This window comes from Schistocerca gregaria, chromosome 7 (genome assembly GCF_023897955.1).
Source record: "Schistocerca gregaria isolate iqSchGreg1 chromosome 7, iqSchGreg1.2, whole genome shotgun sequence".
Lineage (NCBI taxonomy): Eukaryota > Metazoa > Arthropoda > Insecta > Orthoptera > Acrididae > Schistocerca > Schistocerca gregaria.
The window spans coordinates 310126724-310148166 of record NC_064926.1 but is presented as its reverse complement, the minus strand read 5'-3'; the positions used below and the strand labels follow the sequence as shown (position 1 = coordinate 310148166).

General features: G+C 38.6%; 1 protein-coding gene across 1 annotated transcript in view; it reads right to left on the bottom strand.

The window, feature by feature from the left end:
* LOC126282099 (uncharacterized) overlaps positions 1-21443 on the bottom strand; it is a 518030-nt gene that overhangs the window by 67483 nt on the left and 429104 nt on the right. Inside the window, exons 4-5 of the mRNA XM_049981558.1 lie at positions 19945-21410; positions 2484-2690 (exon numbers count right to left, since the gene is read on the bottom strand). Of these exons, the coding sequence (XP_049837515.1) occupies positions 2484-2690; positions 19945-21410 (1673 nt within the window). The remainder of the gene's footprint in view (positions 1-2483; positions 2691-19944; positions 21411-21443) is intronic.

Genomic DNA, 21443 nt, shown 5'->3' with positions numbered 1-21443 from the left:
CTGCTCTACAAGATATTCTTTGTACACAGTTCTGCTGAATGAACATTTTATTTACCATACTTTAGGTGCACTACCCCAGAGGGTAATTTCATGACAACATGGAGCAAACAATGTAAAATAAACACAATGAGAGATGCTTCTTAAAGAAAAGTATGTTGAACTGATCTTGCAACTGTATGCTGGACTGATGAGTGAACTGATTTTAAACTTCTATTCACCTGAATCCCATGAATTTTACACATGTTATTTCATTTACTGTATGACAATTAACAACTGCTTTGGGCACTAGCAGGTCATTTTGCTTGTGTGAAATCACACATTCTGGTCCGAGCTGCCAGACATGACAGTCGTATGTGAGGTGTGCATGCATTGCGTGATTTATTTTATTTTTTATTTATTTGGTATGCATATTCGATGGATCCGTATATGCAAATGATTTGCCTGGATGTGGAACGTGTCAATACAATTGTACAAATACAGTTAACACTGCAGAATAGTAATATAATACAATGATCAATAACATAATATTGTATCATTCATCTAATAACTAAGAGACTAAATACATCTATTATTAAGGGAGTGCATTATTTCTGGAAAATAATTCATCTAAGGAGTACAGTGGATGGTCAAGCAGGTATTTTTTAATTTTCCTTTGAACAGCGTTTCATTTTCTCGTGTACATTTAATATAATTAGGCAATGAACTAAAAGTCTTTACAGCAGCATACTTTGCCCCCTTCTGCATAAGTGATAATTTTTTTAGATCAACATATAGATCATCTTTACCTCTAGTATTGTAGTTATGGTATGAACAATTTGTTTCATACTGAGCATAGTCTTTTTTAACAACATTCATCACAGAGTATATGTACTGACATGCTGTAGTCAGTATACCTAACTGTGTGAAAAGTTTTCTATATGAGGTTGATGGAGGAACCCCACACATGATTCTGACTGCTCTCTTCCAAGCAGATAAGATTTTTTTGAGGCTGGTGAATTACCCCAGAAGATTATTCCGTAACTCATTTATGAGTGAAAGTATCCAAAGTAAGCTGATTTTAAAATTTTGATGTCCCCAAAATGAGTAAGGATTTTTAGAGCAAAAGTTGCTGATGAAAGCCTTTTTAGAGTAAGGGACACATGCTCTTCCCAGTTGTCTACTGTCAATGTGAACCCCTAGGAATTTAGTGGAGTGCACCTGTTTTAGTTCCTGGTTGTCATGAGCAATTACTATATTATCTGGAGTTTTATTTTTTGTGTGGAACTGTATAAAATTAGGTGAATGTATGTGTGTGTGTGTGTGTGTGTGTGTGTGTGTGTGTGTGTATGTGTGTGTGTGCATGCTTCTCTTTCTCTTTCTTTTTTTGATAAAGGCTGTGGCTGAAAACTAATGTGTAAGTGTCTTTTAATTGTACCTATCTGCAATTACAGTAAGTAGTAGTCTATCTTTTCCTTGCATTGTTGATATTCTAACCCACCATCAAAGGCTTTGAAAGGCTCACAAAATGTGTTAGCAGTTCTGATGTGGCACATTTATACGTGGAAAGATAATGAATGTTTTTTTATGTCAAAACAAATTTTAACATGTGAAATTCTGTATAGAAGTTATTTACCTCCTTTCCTTTACAGAAAAGTTGCGTTCCTCTTTACATGGGTTTTGGGAACCCCCCGCCACCCCATCCATCCCCAATCTTACCAAATTTTCATTATTTATTTTATGTCTCTACAAGCTACTCTGGGAGTTACTCCTTGTGAAAAAGTACTAACCAGCATAGTTGTTTGTTTGTTTCTTTGCAAGTTTCTATAATCATGTTTAAGATATGGTTATAATTTATCATTTTAATTCTCAGTTTAAGATACCATCTTTACAGAATTAGCAAATGAAGTTCAGACTAATTGCTACTGCATATCTCAAGTGAATCATTTTCTGTACTAGGATTTTCACTGTACTTTCCATATTAATGCATTTTGCCTACTATACGTTAATAAAATTTAAGAAACCTAAGATTCTTCAACTAGTTTGGGTTTAGCAATTATATTACTGTGTGCTGAAACAAATAAAACACTTAAACATCATACTTAATGTGACAAATAAAGAGTTGGAAATAATCTATTTTTTATTTGTGATCTGTCATGGTAAAACAGATATTTAAACTTATTTGTTTGCTTATGTTAAACAAAGAGTGTTAATCGCAGGTAGATGACATTCGGTCAAGTTTTAACTCTATGATGTAGTTATAAATCATAAAGAGAAAAGACTGAAGATTATAGTAAGCTATAGCTGTAGCAAATAAAATCAGAAACAATGTATATCATCCAAACAAACATACATTAGCTCCCCTTTTATTGTGACATTTTAGAATTTATAGTTTAAATGTAAATGTCTTGCATGATAAAATATTCATTTCAATGAATGCCCACACATCACTGTGTACTGCAAATTGTTGAGTAAAGTACCAATTGGTTATGTAAGGAGATATGTACCTGTCTGACACCACGTGCTGTAGTGGAGTGTGACTCATAATCATCATCATCATCATTACCTAGTTGCACACTGTGTAGAAAAGCTGTGGCATAGCTAGATCTGGTGCCATTTACTACCAACAGATCCCTCCGTATACTGTCAGCTGGTGGGCCGGCACCTGTCTCATTGTATATCACTGACACATGGTTAGTGAATTCAAATGCCACCTGTAAATGTGATACACATTAAAATCTACTATGTCCTATCATGGTGAAGTCTGCACTCCACAATTCACTTTTTGGTTCAATCTCTAGACTACTAGTACAACTACCTACATTTGATATTTTATCAGATACTAAATCTGTTATGTTCACAAAAGAACTTCCTCTATCAGAAAAAAAAATTGTATGTTGATTTATTTTATTTCATTCTGAAAGTGTAAATTTGTATGTTGAAGTTTTTACTAAATTTTGAAACTTTAAGATAAAAATCAATGCCAAATCACCAATAAAGCTTTGCTTTTATGAAAATTGGTGATTTATTTCAAATTACAAGAACTCGGACTAAGAGCATCCCACTAGCTAAGTTTATTGGAGTAATGATTTTGTAAGTATGTGTATGGAATAGGATTTGCTGCAGTTTTAATCATTCTGTAAACCACCTTAAAGTCTTGTCCCTGTATTTATTGGAACATAGTTAATGATGGTACTACACAACAGACAGTGCAGAAATGTACAAAGAAGCAATTGATTAGAGATTATCATATATTTTACTCCCTATTTCCCAACAGCCCTTCTGTCTAATGTATACTAACAAATTTGAATTACAGTGTGCAAATCATGTGGGTATCCTCTACACAAATTATTACCTACACATGCAGTTGGGATAGTCTTTTCATCATAGAAACGCCCACCTACAAAATAATTTATTTTAATGTTTAACCAGGCTCAGCATAATGATTACAGTTTCTGGTACATAGATAATAGAAAAAGTGGAAAAGTCATAAAAAGGATTACCTGTAGCATAAAGTGATTGACTTTTTCCCTTACATACTTATAAACTGGAATGATGAAGATTTTAGATTTTCCCCAAAACCACCCATCATTACTTAAACAGATATGTTGACTGATACCAGTGTAAAATAATGCAGAGTACGTTTTTTTTAAAAATTTAAATTTTTTAATTTTTTTTTATATAGACATCTTAAAGACAGACTAGGTAATATTGTACTCAACGAAAATGTACCTTCACCCTACTACGAGCAACATCATACAACTACATGCCCTACAAATGCAACTGAAAAATGAAAACAGCTTGTTAACAATTTTTATTATAATATATCTCTATTTAAGTGTATGCATTTCTGTAAAAACTCTAATTAAACACTGAAAATGTTATCAAGTTACTTATGTCACTCTTAACTGTAATTTTTTTGAACACTCGGTGTATTACAGGCAGTATACCTGTGGTGTTTGATTTGTCTTTTTCTTAAACTTAAATGCAACAATGACAAACAAAAGTAAGCCTCCTCTAATGAAATGCCCACTCACTTTACTTCTAATACCAACAACAAAAAATGTTTTGGTTAGTATAATTTGACAAGCAAAAGGAGAAGGTTTAGTTACACATAGTTTCTGATCAGCTTACTGTTTGTCAATTTGCTGATTTAAAATCTAGACTTCCACCATTAATACTGTTCTGTCCACAACATGAGAACATTGGGCTCAGTGTTCTCATTTATGTTTTAAGAGAGGAATACACTAAGTGTCATACATTAAGTTATACTCTCTGATTTCTCTCTTTTCCATGATCAGTACAGCAAACACATTATGGTGTAGAGTAAACATTTTCAGTAGTAAATTGAAAATTGGCACCTGGATGAGCACATGAATCTGCATTTAAAAGCAAGCCTAGTCTCCTTATCATTACCCTACCCATCGCGCAAGCTGGCATCACCAAAATTCTTAGTTTTACTGGAATGCTGAACAGTGGTCCACAGTCCCCCTCAGCATGAGAAAAGATAACTGCAAGGGACTAGAGGTAGAGAGCATGATTTTATGGTAGAATATTTAGCATATATTCATAGATCATCTACTATGAACAGTTACACTGGAAGACTTGCCTTCATTAAAAGGTTAGTGATAATGAAGAGTCAGATCTTTAACACATTGCAGCCACCATAGCGCACAAGATGCTTCATCTACATTAGAAACTTTGAAAATATAAGTTATACCATTCTCTGCATGAGTGTTTATTCCAACTGAATATATAGAAATTCATGAAATTCTTGCAGTTTAGTGATATCCTACCTTCCTCTATAGACTGCCTTTCCACGGCAAGAAATAATTAAGAGCCAAAGAAGTACCTATTAACACTTTTAGAATGAATTAACAAGTTTCAGAATTATGGGAAGTAAATAAAATAAAAAAAAAATATTGATTGACCTATGCCTACCATGAGTAAGTACATTGACCTCGTTATCTTCAATTTTATTTTCGCATTTGACGGGGAATTTGAATATTAAATTCCAGTGGAAGCACAGTACACCAAAGGTATTTCCAGCTTTTTTTAGAGTCTCTATCATCATCTGGAAGGTGTGCTCTTTTCTACTTTGCTCTTCTGTTGGGGCTTGCCCTTTCAAAAGTGAAAAAGCCACAGTTGATTCTGTTGTGAAAATCTGTTTGTGATCTTCTCATTGTTCTTGTTTTATACATAAAGTCACATTTGACTGCATTGAAAGATCTAAATGCCCAGCTGATAAAACTTAGTTCAAGAAGTACCCTACATCATTTGTTGCATAGGAATATCAACAAATGATTCTTAAGCAAGCTTTGTTAACAATGTAATCTCTGTCATCAACATTGTGTTACAAGTTCATAATAATTCTCAGGAGACCACTGTGGAGCAGAAAATGAAAATAAAACTCTTGAGACAGTTTTTAACATATAAAATGTGGCATAGTAAATGTACATCAAATGTACTCTTAAAATGTTAAAAAATGTGCACTGTATAGTTTTATGTCAGTGCTTTATTGTTTTCAGCTCTTTAAGATACTGCAAAATCATGCACATGTAATCCTACTAGTAAATAGTTACTATGGTTATTAGGGGCTTCCTAAACCAGTGTTCATTATCTAATTACCCAATTTCACTTCTGACTGACGATGTAAACACCCCAAAATTGATTTTGAAAATGCAGTTATATAGCCAGATTTTAACTTTAGTGAAACATCCAACCATTTTTGAAATATGTTTGGGTTGTTAGGTTCATATTTGCCTTTGAAATTTTCAGCTAAGCTCAACAGAGTGATTTTCTGTGCAGTGAAGGAGAGAAACAAACCTTGGCTTGAACAAGAATTTAATCACCTATATTTAATTGATGAAAAATGACCACCGTGCTGACAGAACTGGAAAATGAAATACTACACCTGGTTTCCAGATGCCATTTGTGGATAACAGTTAACAAATGGAAAAATATATTTCACTGGGCTATCAAAACAGAAGTAGCAGGATTGAGAAAGGAGAAAGACTAATTGAATCCCACAATAAAATTCAGCTAGTAACAGTGAATAGACTGTTCAGAAATCACAAGAGGAGAAGGAATACTTGGAATAGACCTGGAGGGATGGATGGATTCTAACTGCTTTACAGAGATTCTGAAATCTGATACTGAATTGTAAGGCATATCCAGGGGCAGACATAAACAAGGATTCATTACTGAAGTACTGAGGAAAGATATGACATCCAGGTGCAGATATAGACATGGATCAATTACAGAGGAAAGATGAGATGCATTTGAAGTTATCTGATGTTATAGTTATACTGCAGCAATGAATACCCCAGTACGCAGTTCAGTCAGAGGAATGGACATCTCTAAAAATGGTAATGTTTGAAGTTAGACACACACACACACACACAGATACCAGGAAAGTCACTGCAAAGGAATGTGGAGCAAATGAAGAAATACTTCAATAGATCAGCAAAAGAATGAAACATAAAGTTTTACTTAGGAATGAAATAAACAGAAAGTGCAGGGAAGCCAAGATTAACTGCCTACAAGGAAAATGCGAATAAATTGAAAAAGAAAGTGTCACTGAAGGGACTACTTCAGATATATGAAAATCAAAAGAACCTTTGGTGAAATCAAAAGCAGTGCATAAACATTAAGAGTGCAGTGGGAATTCCATTGCTAAACAAGAGTAGTAAGATGTCTCATGATGTGACAAAAGAAGAAATGGGAATCAATAACAAAGATAAACGGGATCCAGTATTAGAGTCAGAGATCAACAGTTGTCAGAAGACTTGCAATCAATTAACAAAAAAGGATTACATAATACACCTTTGGAATTTCTGAAAGCATTTTGGGAAGTGGCATCCAAATGACAATTCAAATTAATGTGCAAAATCTATGAGACTTGAAACATACCATTAGTCTTTTGGAAAAGTATCATCCATACAATCCTGAAGACAACAACAGCACATAGGTGGGAGAACTAACGCACAATCAGACTAATAGCCTGTGGATCCAAGACACTAGCAAGAATAATACCTGGAAGAATGGCAATGATAAGCAAGCATCTGTAAAATGACGGTAAGTTTGGGTTTAGGAAAGGTAAAGGCACTAGACTGGCAATTATGATGCTGTGCTTGATCATGGAAGCAAGACTTTAAAAAAAATAAAGACACTTTCATAGGACTTGTTGATCTAGAGAAAGCATTCGAAAACGTAAAATAATGTAAGATATTCAAAATTCTGAGAAAGATAAGAGTAAGATCAAGGGAAATAAGGGTAAAATACAACATGTACAAGAATCAAGAGGGAACAATAAGAATGGAGTACTAAGAATGAAGTTCTTGGATTAAAAATCATCTAAGACAGAAACAATGATGGGAATGAAACAAAATTTCAGGAATGGGATTAAAATACGGGTTGGAAGAACATCAATGATAAGATTCACTGAAAATATTGCTGTCTTCTGTAAAACTTAAGAAGAATTACAGGACCTGTTGAGTGGAATGAACAGTGTAATGAGCACATAATATGGATTGAGAGTAAACTTAAGAAAGAGAAAAGTAATGAGGAGTAGCAGAAATAAGATTAGTGACAAACTTAACAACAAAATTTGTGACCAAGAATTAGACAAAGTGAAGGGATTATGCTACCTTGGAAGCAAAATAACACATGACAGACAAAGCAAGGAGGACAGAAAAAGTAAACTATCACAGATACAGTGTGCACTCTGGCAAAAGTAATCTACTAGTATCAAACATGGGCTTTAATTTGAAGAAAAAATGTCTGAGAATGTTCATTTGGAGCACACCACTGTATGGAGTGAATCATGGACTGTGTAAAAACTGGAAAAGAAGAGAACTGAAGTGTTTTAGATGTGGTTCTACAGAAGAATGTTGAAAATTAGGTGGGCTCATCATCATTTGGTTATATGACTTGTAGTGGATTTAGATCCATGCTTCTCTGTCCTCTGCATTCTCTGATACCCTCCTTGCAGTTTACAAGTGTTATCCAGCATCTGATACCTTCTTCTGATCTTCCATCTCTTCCCTGAAATAAAACCTCCAGTTGCTTTGACTAGAAGGCAATCTTGTTTCAGATTACATCCTTGCCAATTTAGCTTCCTATTCTTCATTATCAGCAGAATCCTCCAATCTTATCCCACTCTTCTCAATACCTCCTTATTCCCAACTTTATCAGTCCAGCTAATCTTCTCCATTCTGCACCATATCCGTGTTTTCCTCTCATCCTGCTTTCTTGATGTCCATGTTTCTGCTCCATACAACACCATGATGTATACAAGGCATTATACTAGTCACTTTCTTAATTTTTTGTACAAATGACTAGCTAAGAGTCTTTTCTGCCTTTGGAATGCCTCCTTCACCAGTGTCAACCTGAATTTTAAGTACTGTTCACAATGTATAACTTCCATAACCCAACTCCCTAAATACTTGAATGCTCTCACCTGTTGTGTGGTTTCAGGACCTAACTATACTTCACTCTTCTCTTAAGTCTATAGCCAAGACATTTGCCTTTTTTTTTTTTTTTAATTTTCGTACCATATGCTACACACACTTCATTTAGGTCATTTAGCATCTGAATCACCGTCTCTTCATTTTCTGCAAGAATGAGCATGTATCTATGAATATTATTCTGTTTCCTGTCCACTTACCTTGATGCCTCTTTTCCCATTGAAACAACTGATTCCTCCAAATAATTGTTAAATAGGATCAGCGAGAGAAAATAATAACAAAAATACAGTGGCATAATACAACACTAGTAATGATGGCTGTATAAACATACTTGTTTAGCTTATGTCATTATTATCAGTACTAAATGAAGTATTAAATGAATAATGCAAAAATTACTGCATGTTACAATCACATTGTTATTGTAAAGCTTTACCTCTTGCATCTATACATTATTCATCAAGGACATTTTTGTAAATCTCCTTTGCATCAGCTGGAATTGCAAAATACTGTAGCAAGGCAGACTCATCTTTCTTCTCTTCTTTGCTTACCATGTTTTGTTTTGATAGAAGAGTGCATATTAGCATTGTTGGACGGCACAATTTCTTTTGACTCCAGATGTCAACTTATTCTGGATCTCCCAAGTATGTATCACTTACTGTCATATTAACAATTTTCTTTGCTTTTTTGCATGAAGTGACTTACTGGCTGTTTATTTAGAAAGGTAGCTTGGATTTTAGTACTTTTTGTGCCCTCTTTGAGATTTTTAACAGTTCAGTCTGTGTTTAGAACTTTGCGAGTACCATCCTCTTCTGAATTATCATAACTTTGTTTAGAAAATAATATTCTTTCTTTTTCCTGTAAGATTTCTCAGTTCTACAAAACACTCAGTTGGAGGCATGTAGGTATGGCTTTGAACAGAGAAGAAGTGATGCATATTATTGAATTTTGTGCTCTTTTTCAATAATGATATAAGCATTGACACTGTACAGTGCTTTTTATTTTAGCTGCTGCAAGAATCTGAGAACAGATGTGTGGTGCCTCTGATGTGAATCCACCGTTTTTTGACTATGCTCTTTGGTTTTGCCTTCTTGTCTTTGTGTACTAGCACTATGTTCAACAGCCATGTTTCTGTATTCGCTCTAGAAAGTGATGAAACAGATGTCGTATTGCTCCTAAAAGGGTGTTGTTATGGTTCAACACCACGTAAAACCCACAGATGCATTGTGTTAGTGCCATCACTTAGTTATTTTTTTTACGTAAGTTGGAAAGGAATACAGCAAAGATGAAGCAATTTGATTCTGTCCTCTTGGAGATTCTGTCTCTGTTTCTAGATCAGAAACCCTCACTGACTGGGATAGGATGATTTTGCTACACGTCAATGCAAATCTCCAAGACAGGTGGGGTATATTCCTTCATTATATCGTAAAACTGCTTTGCATGAATTTTATGTAATATGTGTCTAGTTTGCAGTGCATTCTTATTTTGCAGATATATTTCTGCATTTATTTCTGTTAGACCAACCTTAAACATGGAGCAGGTACCAGCATGAGGTATCCTGAATGACATATTGAAATTTTTGTATAAGTTATGTTGTATTTTGATAAAGAACACTGTTTCAGTACCAATTCTTCTTCCTTCTCCTCTTTTTTTTTTTTTTTTTTTTTTTTTTTTTTTTTTTTTTTTTTTTTTTTTTTTTTTTTGGACAGAATCTCTTGAACATTTTCTTGGCTGTGAGATCTGAAGGGAAATAAGCTCTCGTAGTATTCCCCTGCCCATGATGGCTCTCTCTACTTTTATATTTATTTTATATCATACTTAATGGCAATAGTTACCTCCTTATGATCCTTTCCTCTTTCATTGTCTCCTCTACTTTCCTTTGACAACCTTCCTCCTTTATGGAACCTGCTTGCTAGATAGGATAAGTTATTCTTTGACATGCTAGATACTTCTTGGAAAGTGGCAGCAGAAACAGGCACTATTTCATCAGCCCTTCTTCTAATAGTGTGTTCCACGGCCACTATTTTCTTCCTTTTTGCGTTCTGGCTGACCACTACTCTGTGCTGAGGTGAGGAAATATTAAGAAATTTTAACCAAAACTCATCTTGATTCACTTTATTTAATGATGTCATGTGATGATTTAATTGGGGAATATTTTCGGAGCAGAGTCCAGCAACTTTGCACTCTTTCATTCCTTTAGCTTTTGGAGGTGAAACCTCAAGTACATGATTGCATTTAATGGTAAGTTCCTTTTTACACTTTTTTGCTTTGCGTTTCAGGTCTATGTAAGCTATTTTTGAATCGGGATTTCCTCCTATCGAAACACTCTTTAACCTGCATGTCATTTTCAGAATCATAATAATCATTGTCAGTTCTGCTTGCAATGCTTCTTTGACGACGTATAGGTGTGCATCCTTTGTATACTAGTGGAAAAGTGAGCTGCAGGTGTTCCGACGACAATGATGTCTCGTTGAAACACTATTCCTTCAGTAAATATCACTACGACAATGAGTAACATTATTTAGAGCATCCAGTATACTCCATTTGTTAATTGGCCGCTGCTGAAAGAGAGCTGAGAGACTAGAGTGTAATTATATTGCATTTGTCAACTTCTGCTGTAAGAATGCATATATCATGTTTCGCTAAAACCATGTGATTTGGAGTGGTCATACATATAGCAGTTGTCAAAATTTACTAAAACTTGGTTCAGGTGTTGATGTAAAAGCTCAATATTATGCCATTACCATGCCTAACTCAGTTTTGATTTTTTTTTTTTTGCACATTTCTAGTTTTTAAGAAACGCTCTACTTCGTCCTCGAAACGAAGGAAGAGTGGTGCAAGAACCCAAAGAATATGGGCCCATATCATGTGCTATCAACTACCGTGTGATCAAAAAGTCAGTATAAATTTGAAAACTTAATAAATCACAGAATAATGTAGATAGAGAGGTAAAAATTGAGACACAGGCTTGGAATAAGATGGGGTTTTATTAGAACCGAAAAAGAAACAAAGTTCACAAAATGTCCGACAGGTGGCGCTGGACAGCAAAACGTCAGTGACTGCGCATGAAAATCGGGTATAAAACGAGCTGTAATGAGAGAAAGTATCGCGCAGGATATCAATGCCTCGTGTTTCTGTGTGTGCCGTCGTTTTGTTCTTAAGTGGTTCAGTGTTATTCGTTTTGTGCATCTATGTTCACGTGTGACAATTTTCGTCTATGTATGTGTCCAAGTGTCTGAACAAATTTTATCTTGGACACTACGCCCGTGAACGGCTCCATGTATTTTAGAAACTGTTTGTCTCTGTTTATATGTCCACCGTGTTTTTTTCTCTAATTGTCTCCATTTGTATCTTTTGTGTTTCTCTGCGGCCAAAGAACGGCGTAGTACGCTGCTGCAGGCCTGCCTGTAAACAGGTTTAAAAATAACAATAAAGAAAAAAAGAGAGAGTATCAGATGCGCCAGCAGTCGCAGCATGTTGACGTTACCTGAAAAGGCGCTTTTAGTGAAGCTGTATTATCAGAATGGGGAAAGTGCTAGCTCAGCTTTACGATCGTGTCGCCATAGGAACGAACGGGTAAAGGTCCGTTGACAAATGCAGCTGTGGCGAGAATGATTTCGAAGTTGGAAGCCACGGGTTGTTCAGACGATAGACCGCGTAGTGGCCGACCGAGCACAAGGCGTAATGCTGCTGAGACAGTTCAGGAAGAAATGGAGACTGTAGCGGGCTCGTCTATGCACAGGGAAGTCAGTGCTCGTGCAGTCGCACGTCGCACCGGCATTCCATACACTATTGTTTGGTTGGCATTTAGGCGTACCCTCCGATGCTATCCGTACAAAATCCGTCAACATCATGAACTGTTACCTGGCGATTTAGTGAAGCGGAAGGCATTTGCGGTGTGAGCGACTCAAAAGATGGTGGAAGATGACGATTGGTTGAGTAACGTGTTGTGGACCGACGAAGCTCATTTCACGCTCCGAAGGTCTGTCAGCGCCACAACTGCAGAATTTGGGCTACCGAAAATCACAGGACTGTCGTGGAAACTCCATTGCACGGCGAGAAAGTCACGGTATGTGTTGAATTTACCACATCTACCGTTATTGGGCCTTTTTTCTTCGAGGAAGTGCGTGATTCTGGTTTTGTACCTGCTACCGTGATCGGTGAGAGGTACGCCGATATGTTACAGAATCGGTCCCCAACCTGTCTGATAAACACCTTCTGGAACGTATGATGTTTATGCAGGATGGCGCTCCATCCCATATTGCTAGACGAGTGAAAGATTTGCGCATGTCGTTTGGCGATGATCGTGTGCTCAGCCACCAGTTTCGTCATGCTTGGCCTCCCAGGTCCCCAGACCTCAGTCCATGCGATTATTGGCTTTGGGGTTACCTGAAGTCGCGAGTGTATTGTGATCAACCGACATCTCTAGGAATGCTGAAAGACAACATCCGACACCAATGCCTCACCATAACTGTGGACGTGCTTTACAGTGCTGTTCACAACATTATTCCTCGACTACAGCTATTGTTGAGGAATGATGATGGACACATTGAGCATTTCCTGTAAAGAACATCATTTTTGCTTTGTATTACTTTGTTATGCTAATTACTGCTATTCTGATCAAATGAAGCACTATCTGTCGGACATTTTTTGAACTTTTGTATTTTTTGTTTCTAATAAAACCTCATGTCATTCCAAGCATGTGCATCAATTTGTACTTCTCTATCTACATTATTCCGCGATTTATTCAGTTCTCAAATTTATACTGACTTTTTGATCACCTGGTACATGGGTAGTTTTCGCTGTTAACTTACATACTGATTTAGCTTAGATTTGTTCATGAAATCACTCCTCTTAAGGCTGCGTGGCAGTATGCTGCTCAATGTTATACTTTTTGTCTGTGGAAGCTCGCTTTTCATGTGCTGTCAATCAAATTTTTCCTTCATTTTTCTCTGTCTTTGTGTAATAACTTCTACGCGTGGCATCCCTTAACAGCAGCGCCAAGGACATGCATTACCCAACTGAACTGCTAAATCATTGAAGTTTAGCAAAACATCACAAGCTTCTTTGTAGTAATTTTGCGACATCCTGAGGTTTTTGTCTCTTATTCTCAGCATTTTTCGCCTCGGTCGGATAAAGTTGCTTATTAGCAAGAAAAAATGATAAGTACTAAGAACCATGAGGCGGTGGGGTGGCTTGTGTGCCTCAGCGATACAGATAGCCATACTGTTGGTGCAACGACAATGGATGGGCTGTTGAGAGGCCATACAAACGTGTGATTCCTGTAGAGAGGTGCAGGGGCAACAGTTTGGGTGGTTGCCTGAAGGGAAAACTACAGCCGTATTATTTTCCCGAGGGCATGCAGCTTTACTGTATGGTTAAATAATGATGACGTCCTCTTGGGTAAAATTACCGGAGGTAAAACAGCCCCCATTCCTATCTTCGGGCGGGGACTACTCAGGAGGATGGCGTCATCAGGGAAAAGGTATTTTATGGATCCCTTAATTTGACAGGCAGGTTAGGAAATTTAAAAAGGGAAAAGGATACTCTGAAGTCAGACATAGTGGGAATTAGTGAAGTTCGGTGACTGGTGGAACAGGACTTCTGATCAGGTGAATACACGATTGTAAATACAAAGTCTAACAGGAGTAATGCAAGAGTGGGTTTAATAATGAATAATAAAGTAGCAATGTAGGTAAGCTACTATGAACAGCTTAGTGAATGCATTATCGTAAACAATATAGACACGAAGCCAGTGTCTACCACAGTGGTACAAGTTGGCATACCAACTAGTACTGCAGATGATGAAGAGACTGAAGAAATGTATGATGAGATAAAAGAAATTATTCAGGTAGATAAGGCAGATGAAAATTTAATGGTGATGAGGGACTGAAATTCGATAGTAGGAAAACGGAGAGGGGGAAAAATAGTAGATGAATATGGAGTGGGGGAAAGAAATAAAAGAGGAAGCAATCTGGTAGAATTTTGTACAGAGCATAAATTAATCATCGCTAACACTTGGTTTAGGAGTCGTTAAAGAAGGATGTAAACATGAAAGAGACCTGGAGGCATCGGAATGTTTCAGATTGGTTATGTAATGGTTACACGGAGATTTGGGAACAATATTTTAAATCGTAAGACATTTCCAGTGGCAGATGTGGTCTCAGGCCACAATTTATTGGTTATAAACTGTAGATCAAAACTGAAGAAATTGGAAGAAGGTGGGAAATTAAGGAGATGGGACCTGGATAACTTGGAAGAACCAGAGGTTGTTGAGAGTTTCAGAGGGAGCATTAGGCAACCGTTGACAAGAACAGATAAAAGGAATACGGTAGAAGATGAATGAGTAGCTTTAAGACAGAAGAGGATCAAATGGGTAAAACGACAAGGCCTAGTAGGAAACCTTGGATAACACAAGAGAAATTGAATTTAATTGAAAAATCAAGCAGGTGAAAGGGAATACAAACGTTTAAAAAAATGAGATTGATGGGAAGTGCAAAATGGCTAGAAAGAAACGTAAAGATTTAGAAGCATATTTCAATTGGGGAAAGACAGATATTGCCTACAGGAAAACTATAGTCATCTTCGGAGAAAAGACAGTAGTAGTAGTAGTAGTAGAGGGGTTTTGGGCGCACGACAGCAGGGTCTTCAGTGCCCATTCAGTAACTTAGTGCGACGGGTGTCAAGAAACATCCTAGAACAGGAATATAATACGAAACAGAAAACATGGGTAACAATCGTTGAAAAACAAGTGCTCACCCACACCAAAGCGTGGGATGAAGCACAGCGTCAGCAGTAAAACATGGACAACACAGGAAGAAAATGATAGAGGAAGCTAAAACAATGCAGCAGATGGAAGTGGCTGGCTGACCGCAAGGAAAAAAAGGGGAGGAGTCAGCCACTCTGCAATACACTAAAACCTCCAGCCTAAAAGTTTAGGCCAGAGTCCAGACACATCACAAAACTTAAAAATCCTAGACACACACGTCTCATCATGAGCTAAAACAAAAGGCAGATCCCCATCAAATTGTGCTTCTGCCAGTGCATCACGGTATAAAATGCAGTCTGTTAAAATGTGCCGGACAGAGATGTGCACACCACAAGCATCACAAAACGGAGGATCCTCCCGCCGTAGTAAAAAGCTATGTGTGAGAGGACAGTGCCCGATCCGAAGGCGTGTGAGGGCCACCTACTCCCGCCTGAGCAACCGGGAGGAGGAACGCCACGGCCGAGTGGTTGACTTTATCAGCTTTCGGAGAAAAGACAAGCAGATGTGTAAATATCAAGAATTCAGATGGAAAACCAGTCCTAAGCAAAGAAGTGAAAGCTGAAAGGTGGAAGAAGTATATGGAGGGTCTATACAAGGAAAATGAATGTGAAAGGAATATTATAGAAAGGGAAGAGGACGTATGTGAAGAGGAGATGGGAGGTGTGATACTGAAAGAATAGTTTTACAGAGCTCTGAAGCGTTTAAATCGAAAAAAGGCGCCTGGAGTAGGCGATTCCGTCAGAGCTACTGATAGCCGGGGAGAACCAGCCATGACAAAACTCTTCCATCTGGTGCGCAATGCATGTGAGGCAGGCTACATACCCCCAGACTTCACGAGAAGTGTAATAATTTCAGTTCCAAACAAAGCAGTTGCTGACAGATGTGAAAATTACAGAACTGTCAATTTAATAAGTCATGGTGACAAATACTAACATGAATTCTTCAATAAAGAATGGAAAAATTGATGGAGGCCGACCTCAGAGAAGATCAGTTCGGATTCCGGAGAATAATAGGAACTCGCGAGGCAATACTGACCCTTAGACATATTTTAGAAGATATGTTGAGGAAAGACAACCCTACATATGCCATTTGTAGACTTAGAGAAAGCTTTTGACAATGTTGACTTGATTACTCTCTTTGAAATTATGAAGGCAGCAGGGGTAAAATACCGACAGCTTAAGGCTGTTCACAACCCTTAAAGAAACCAGAAGGCAGTTATAAGAGTCGAGGAGCATGAAAGGGGAGCAGTGGTGGAGAAGGGAGAGATCCATAGTTGTAACATATCCCCTATGTTATTCAATATCTACATAGTACAAGCAGTAAGGGAAACCAAAGCAAAATTTGGTGTAGGCATTAAAGTTCAGGGAGAAGAAAGAAAAACTCTGAGGTTCGCCGATGACCTTTTGGTTCTGTCAAAGACAGCAAAGGATTTGGAAGAGCAGTTGAACAGAATGGACAATATCTTGAAAGGAGGATATAAGATGAGTATCAACAAAAGTAAAACAAGGATAATGGAATGTAGTCAAACTAAATCAGGTGATGCTAAGGGAAGTAGATTAGGAAACGAGACACTTAAAGTAGTAAATGAGTTTTGCTATTTGGGCAGCAAAATAACTGATGATGACCGAAGTAGAGAGGATTTAAAATGTAGACTGGGTATGGCAAGAAAAGCACTTCTGAGGAAGCGAAATTTATCATCGGCGAATATAGATATAAGTGTTACGAAGTCTTTTCTGAAGGTATTTGTCTAGAGAGTGGTCATGCATGTAAGTGAAATGTGGACGATAAACAGTTTAGACAAAAAGAGAATAGAAGCTTTCGAAACGTTGGGCTACAGAAGAATTTTGAAGATCAGGTGGATCGATCACGTAACTAATGAGGAAGTAATGAACAGAACTGGGAGATAAAGAGATGAATAAAGTAGGCAGATTCAGAAGGATGTAGGCTTCAACAGCTATTTGGAGATGAATAGGCTTGCACAAGATAGAGTAGCATGGAGAGCTGCATCAAACCAGTCTTTGGACTGAACGCCACAAAAACATCAACAAATCGTAACAGAAATAAGCTAATATACTTTCTTGTAGCATGGGGATTTATACATAGTATAAAACATATTAAAATTTAGATGCACGTGTGGCTAAATAAGATAGTGCTAGACTACCAGTATAAGGGTTGCTTTTTATATACACAGCTGGCTCCAGGATTTATTCTGTCATAGATTTTTTCACCTGAGGAATAATTTGCTAGTGTGAAGAATGTCAAGCTCCACCATGAGGTCTACGATAAAGAATAGGTTTCCCTATAACTGGCTGGGTTGGAAGATTCAAAGGTCGGAGGAAGGTAGCAGCTTACGGCTTCCAGTACGATGATACAGGTCAAGTGAACCACTGCAGTGTTCAGACCAACTTGTGGGTTCGGGTTAAGAGTCTCGGCGGTATGCCTCAATAAACTCTTCTCGATTGCGAAAAGCGTGTTGTAGCTCGCAGTAGCTCCGGTCCGCAGTGGGACTAGTGAAGTCACGTGGCTCGCGGGGCCGGCGTCACATTTGAAACTGCCGCTCCTGCCTTTCTACAAGTGCCATGCATCCGTCTTTGCTTTCGTTCTATATCCAAAGCGGTCCTGAACATATCAGTATACAGAGCAAAGATTGTTTCCGATGAGGACCACCTACAGTCTGAACTGCACGATTTGAGACGCGTATTCAGAGAGAATGGCTAAAGAAAGGGTGACATTTCTAAATTTTTTTGGTGCCACCAACGAAGGAGGTCTTGTGAATCGGGCGGCTGCATTCCTGCCGTACTGTGGAGCATAGAGCAGCATGTTAGGACATTTGCTCCTATTACAAATGATTTAGCTCTTCGAGTAGCCGGTACGTATGGTGTCCACTGCGAATGTGGCGGCACCTACATATGTCAAACAATTCTAACTGTTATGGAATGTTGTACTGAACACAAGCAAGATATTAAACGAAGGGTTGATAAGTCGGCCATAGCTGGGCGTCACCTGAAAAACAGACGTAAAATACAACTTGAAGAAAGTCATAGTTCATGCGTCATCTCACTCGAATTCTGTTATAAAGGACACGACAGATATTAAGTTCAACAGCAAATATTTTAACAGAGATAGGGGGTGCACATTTAGTAGGACATGGGGCAGATTCTGGATACTGAACGAAGGCAAAGGCGGATGTTTGATGCTTGTAGGGAGGTGGGAGCGGCAGTTTCAAACGTGGCGTTAGCCCACCGCGCATCTGACGTCGTTGGTCCCACTGTGGACCGGAGCTGCTGCGAGCTGCGAAACTAGCTTTCCATGCACGTGTCACTTCGGCCCTCTTTGATTGGTTACAGATGTTGCAATTATGCCAATATAAGGGGAACGTCATGCCAATCCTGGTAGTCGGAGGTTTTTTACTACTGATGACGATGGCGCAGGTAGCCGTCAAAAGCCTGAGTGTTTTATCCGAAACGCCGCGACTTATAAACCTGGAAGAGTTTCTTCAGTTTTAGGTTTTGACATTTGATAATAATAAGTCACTGTACATTTATTATTTTTTATAGTTTTCAAGCTGAAACTTCATTCTCAAGAGCTACATTCGTGTCTCTAGCACTGTGTGTGAAGAAGTTACGGAAACAAGTGTTGACTGTTTATTTATTTTTTATTTATTTTCATTTTGAGAAAACTGCGGTTCGTGTGAAACTTAATAAAAACGTAACTTTACATGTGGATTTCTGAGAGCCTTCTTTCATCCACAATACTTTTCCGTCTGTGTCAGCAAAAAATGCTAACTCGCACATATTAAGATACGAGTTAATAATGTAGTGTTTTGATAGCTTATCTCTTTGTGCCCTTTGAAACATAATCTTCCTCATTATGCCTGCAAACCACATAACTGCAGAAACGCCTTAACAAATCTGCATTTGCAAATTCGATTGTTAGTAGACGTAGGCGACATGAAAATGAAAACGCTTGCATACCTTGCCTACTTTCATTCCATAATGTCATATGGTATAATATTTTGGGGTAACTCTTCAAGTCAAACATAAGTTTTCAGAGTCCAAAAGGGTGTAAAAAACGTATTATTTGTGGAGTAAATTCACGGACGTCCTGTAGAAACCTCTTCAAAGAGCTGGGTATACTAACTACTGCCTCTCAGTATATTTACTCCTTAATGAAATTTGTCCTAAATAATATATCTCTTTTTTTCCAACAAACAGCTCAGTTCATACATACAATACCAGGAACAAAAATGATCAGCACAAGGACTTAAGAGCACTTACTTTAGTTCAAAAAGGGGTCCACTACTCAGGAACACTCATCTTCAATAATTTGCCAGCAAACATACAAAATTTAGTTACAAATAAAGATCCGTTTAAAGGGGGCCTGAAGACTTACTAGTAGCCAACTCCTTCTACTCCATTGACGAATTTTTTAATAGAAACAAATGATGTATATACTCATACTATTAGTATTGTTATTTCAGCTTAAAAAAAAAGACATGTTCCGCATCCAAGAGGATCTCCTCAGCACGGATCTATGGAACGAAAATCTAATCTAATCTAATCTAACGTCCTCTTATTGACTTGCGAGATGATAACGTCTCAAGTTTGAGTGAAGATAGGAATACTAGTGAAACATTGTATTACATCAGCTGAACATTTCGAATAACGAAGCTCGAGAAGAATGTACAGAGAGCTGGAGGGACAACAAAAAGTTAACAAATATCGCAGAACAAACCTTGCTGGCTCCATCGTGAGCAGTCGCCTCTGTCGTCTGAGGGCCATTTGTTGCTGACTTAACCATGGCACCTGGGGTGGTATCTTCAAGTTCCTGATGGACAGGGTCCACAAGCTGGGACCGAAGTAATGTTCTCGATTCCACAGGCGAAGCAGCCGCGGCAGTGTTACTGTTGCGTACAGTGACTTTGGAACCCAGTTCTCCTGCGACTTGAGAGGGTCCTGGTGTGGGATCCTCAAGCTCCTGCCGTACCGGATCTACCAGACGACTAATCTTCGCATTAGATACAACTTCACTTCCAATAGCAGTGGGAGGGTACGTCACATCAGCTGTCACTGATGGACTTCCAGAACGACCTGCAGTAGTTACTTTTACTCGGCCAGCAGAAGGCAAAAAGCCCGGGGCAGTGTCTTCCAGTTCCTGGTGGACTGTGTCAACTGGATGAGGCCGGTGCAAGACATTAGAATCAGCAGCGGGTTCACCAAACTCTGCTTTATGGTTGCTTGATGGAGGTTCTAAATGTGTCTGATGAGCTGACTGAGGTTCTGAAGCTTGGCCAAGAATAGTATCCTGAAGCACCGGTTCTGCAACCTGTGATCGAATAAGATTACTTGGAAGGGAAACAGAGCGACCACTAGGAATAGCGGATGGATGTATAACACCTTCAGACACTATCTTCATTACTGGCTTCCTTGTGGTTGAAGCTGCTACCGTGTCTGTTTCGCCAGGATTGTCATGTTGTTTCACCCGAATGTCTGTTCCACCTGCATCCTGTGCTTGCAAGCTGGCAGACATTGGAGAACCTTCATTGACTCGAGCAGCTGGGGGGAACGTGTCGTCCGACATTGGAACCTTCTGATCAGAAAAGGCATGTGTTGCCATGGGAGGCTGAGTCACTATATTTCTGGAACCAGATTGAGTAGCTTCTGATTTTTGGTCAACTGAGGGCTGAACTGTAGTTGGACTGCCCTTGTCTGGACCCAATATCGACCCCAGACTGGCATTCTCGTCTTCAGATTCCGGTTTCATATACCTCGACGTCGGCGAATTTTCATTACTTTGGAGGCCTGGTGGTCTACTGACGTCTTTCTTAACAGCCTCCCCCTCTGGAACTTGGAATGTCGAAGAGGCTGTCTGTGCTTCCATGTCATCTTGAGCGAGAGCGCTTTCTTTCTGCTTGCTGTCGCTCTTGATTTCTTCTTTCGCAGAGTGTACAAACCCGGACTTTTTCCAGCCATAACTTGGGACAGATTCTGTGGGAGATGCTTCTGTGGCCTGCTTCAGTGGCTCTACTTGGGCGCCGTTGGGGTTTTCCGGAAGAGCGGCGCCTTGGACGGCACTCCCAAGAGTTTCTGCACGAACGACAGAGCCCGCACCAGCACCATCGAGATCAAGTCTATCACCACCCTCGCTGCTTGCATTTGCGCCACCGCCTGGCGCTGGAAGCTCGGCCGCGTTGCTGGCGCCTGTGAAAAGAAAGTGTGGTTTTAGTCGGTATA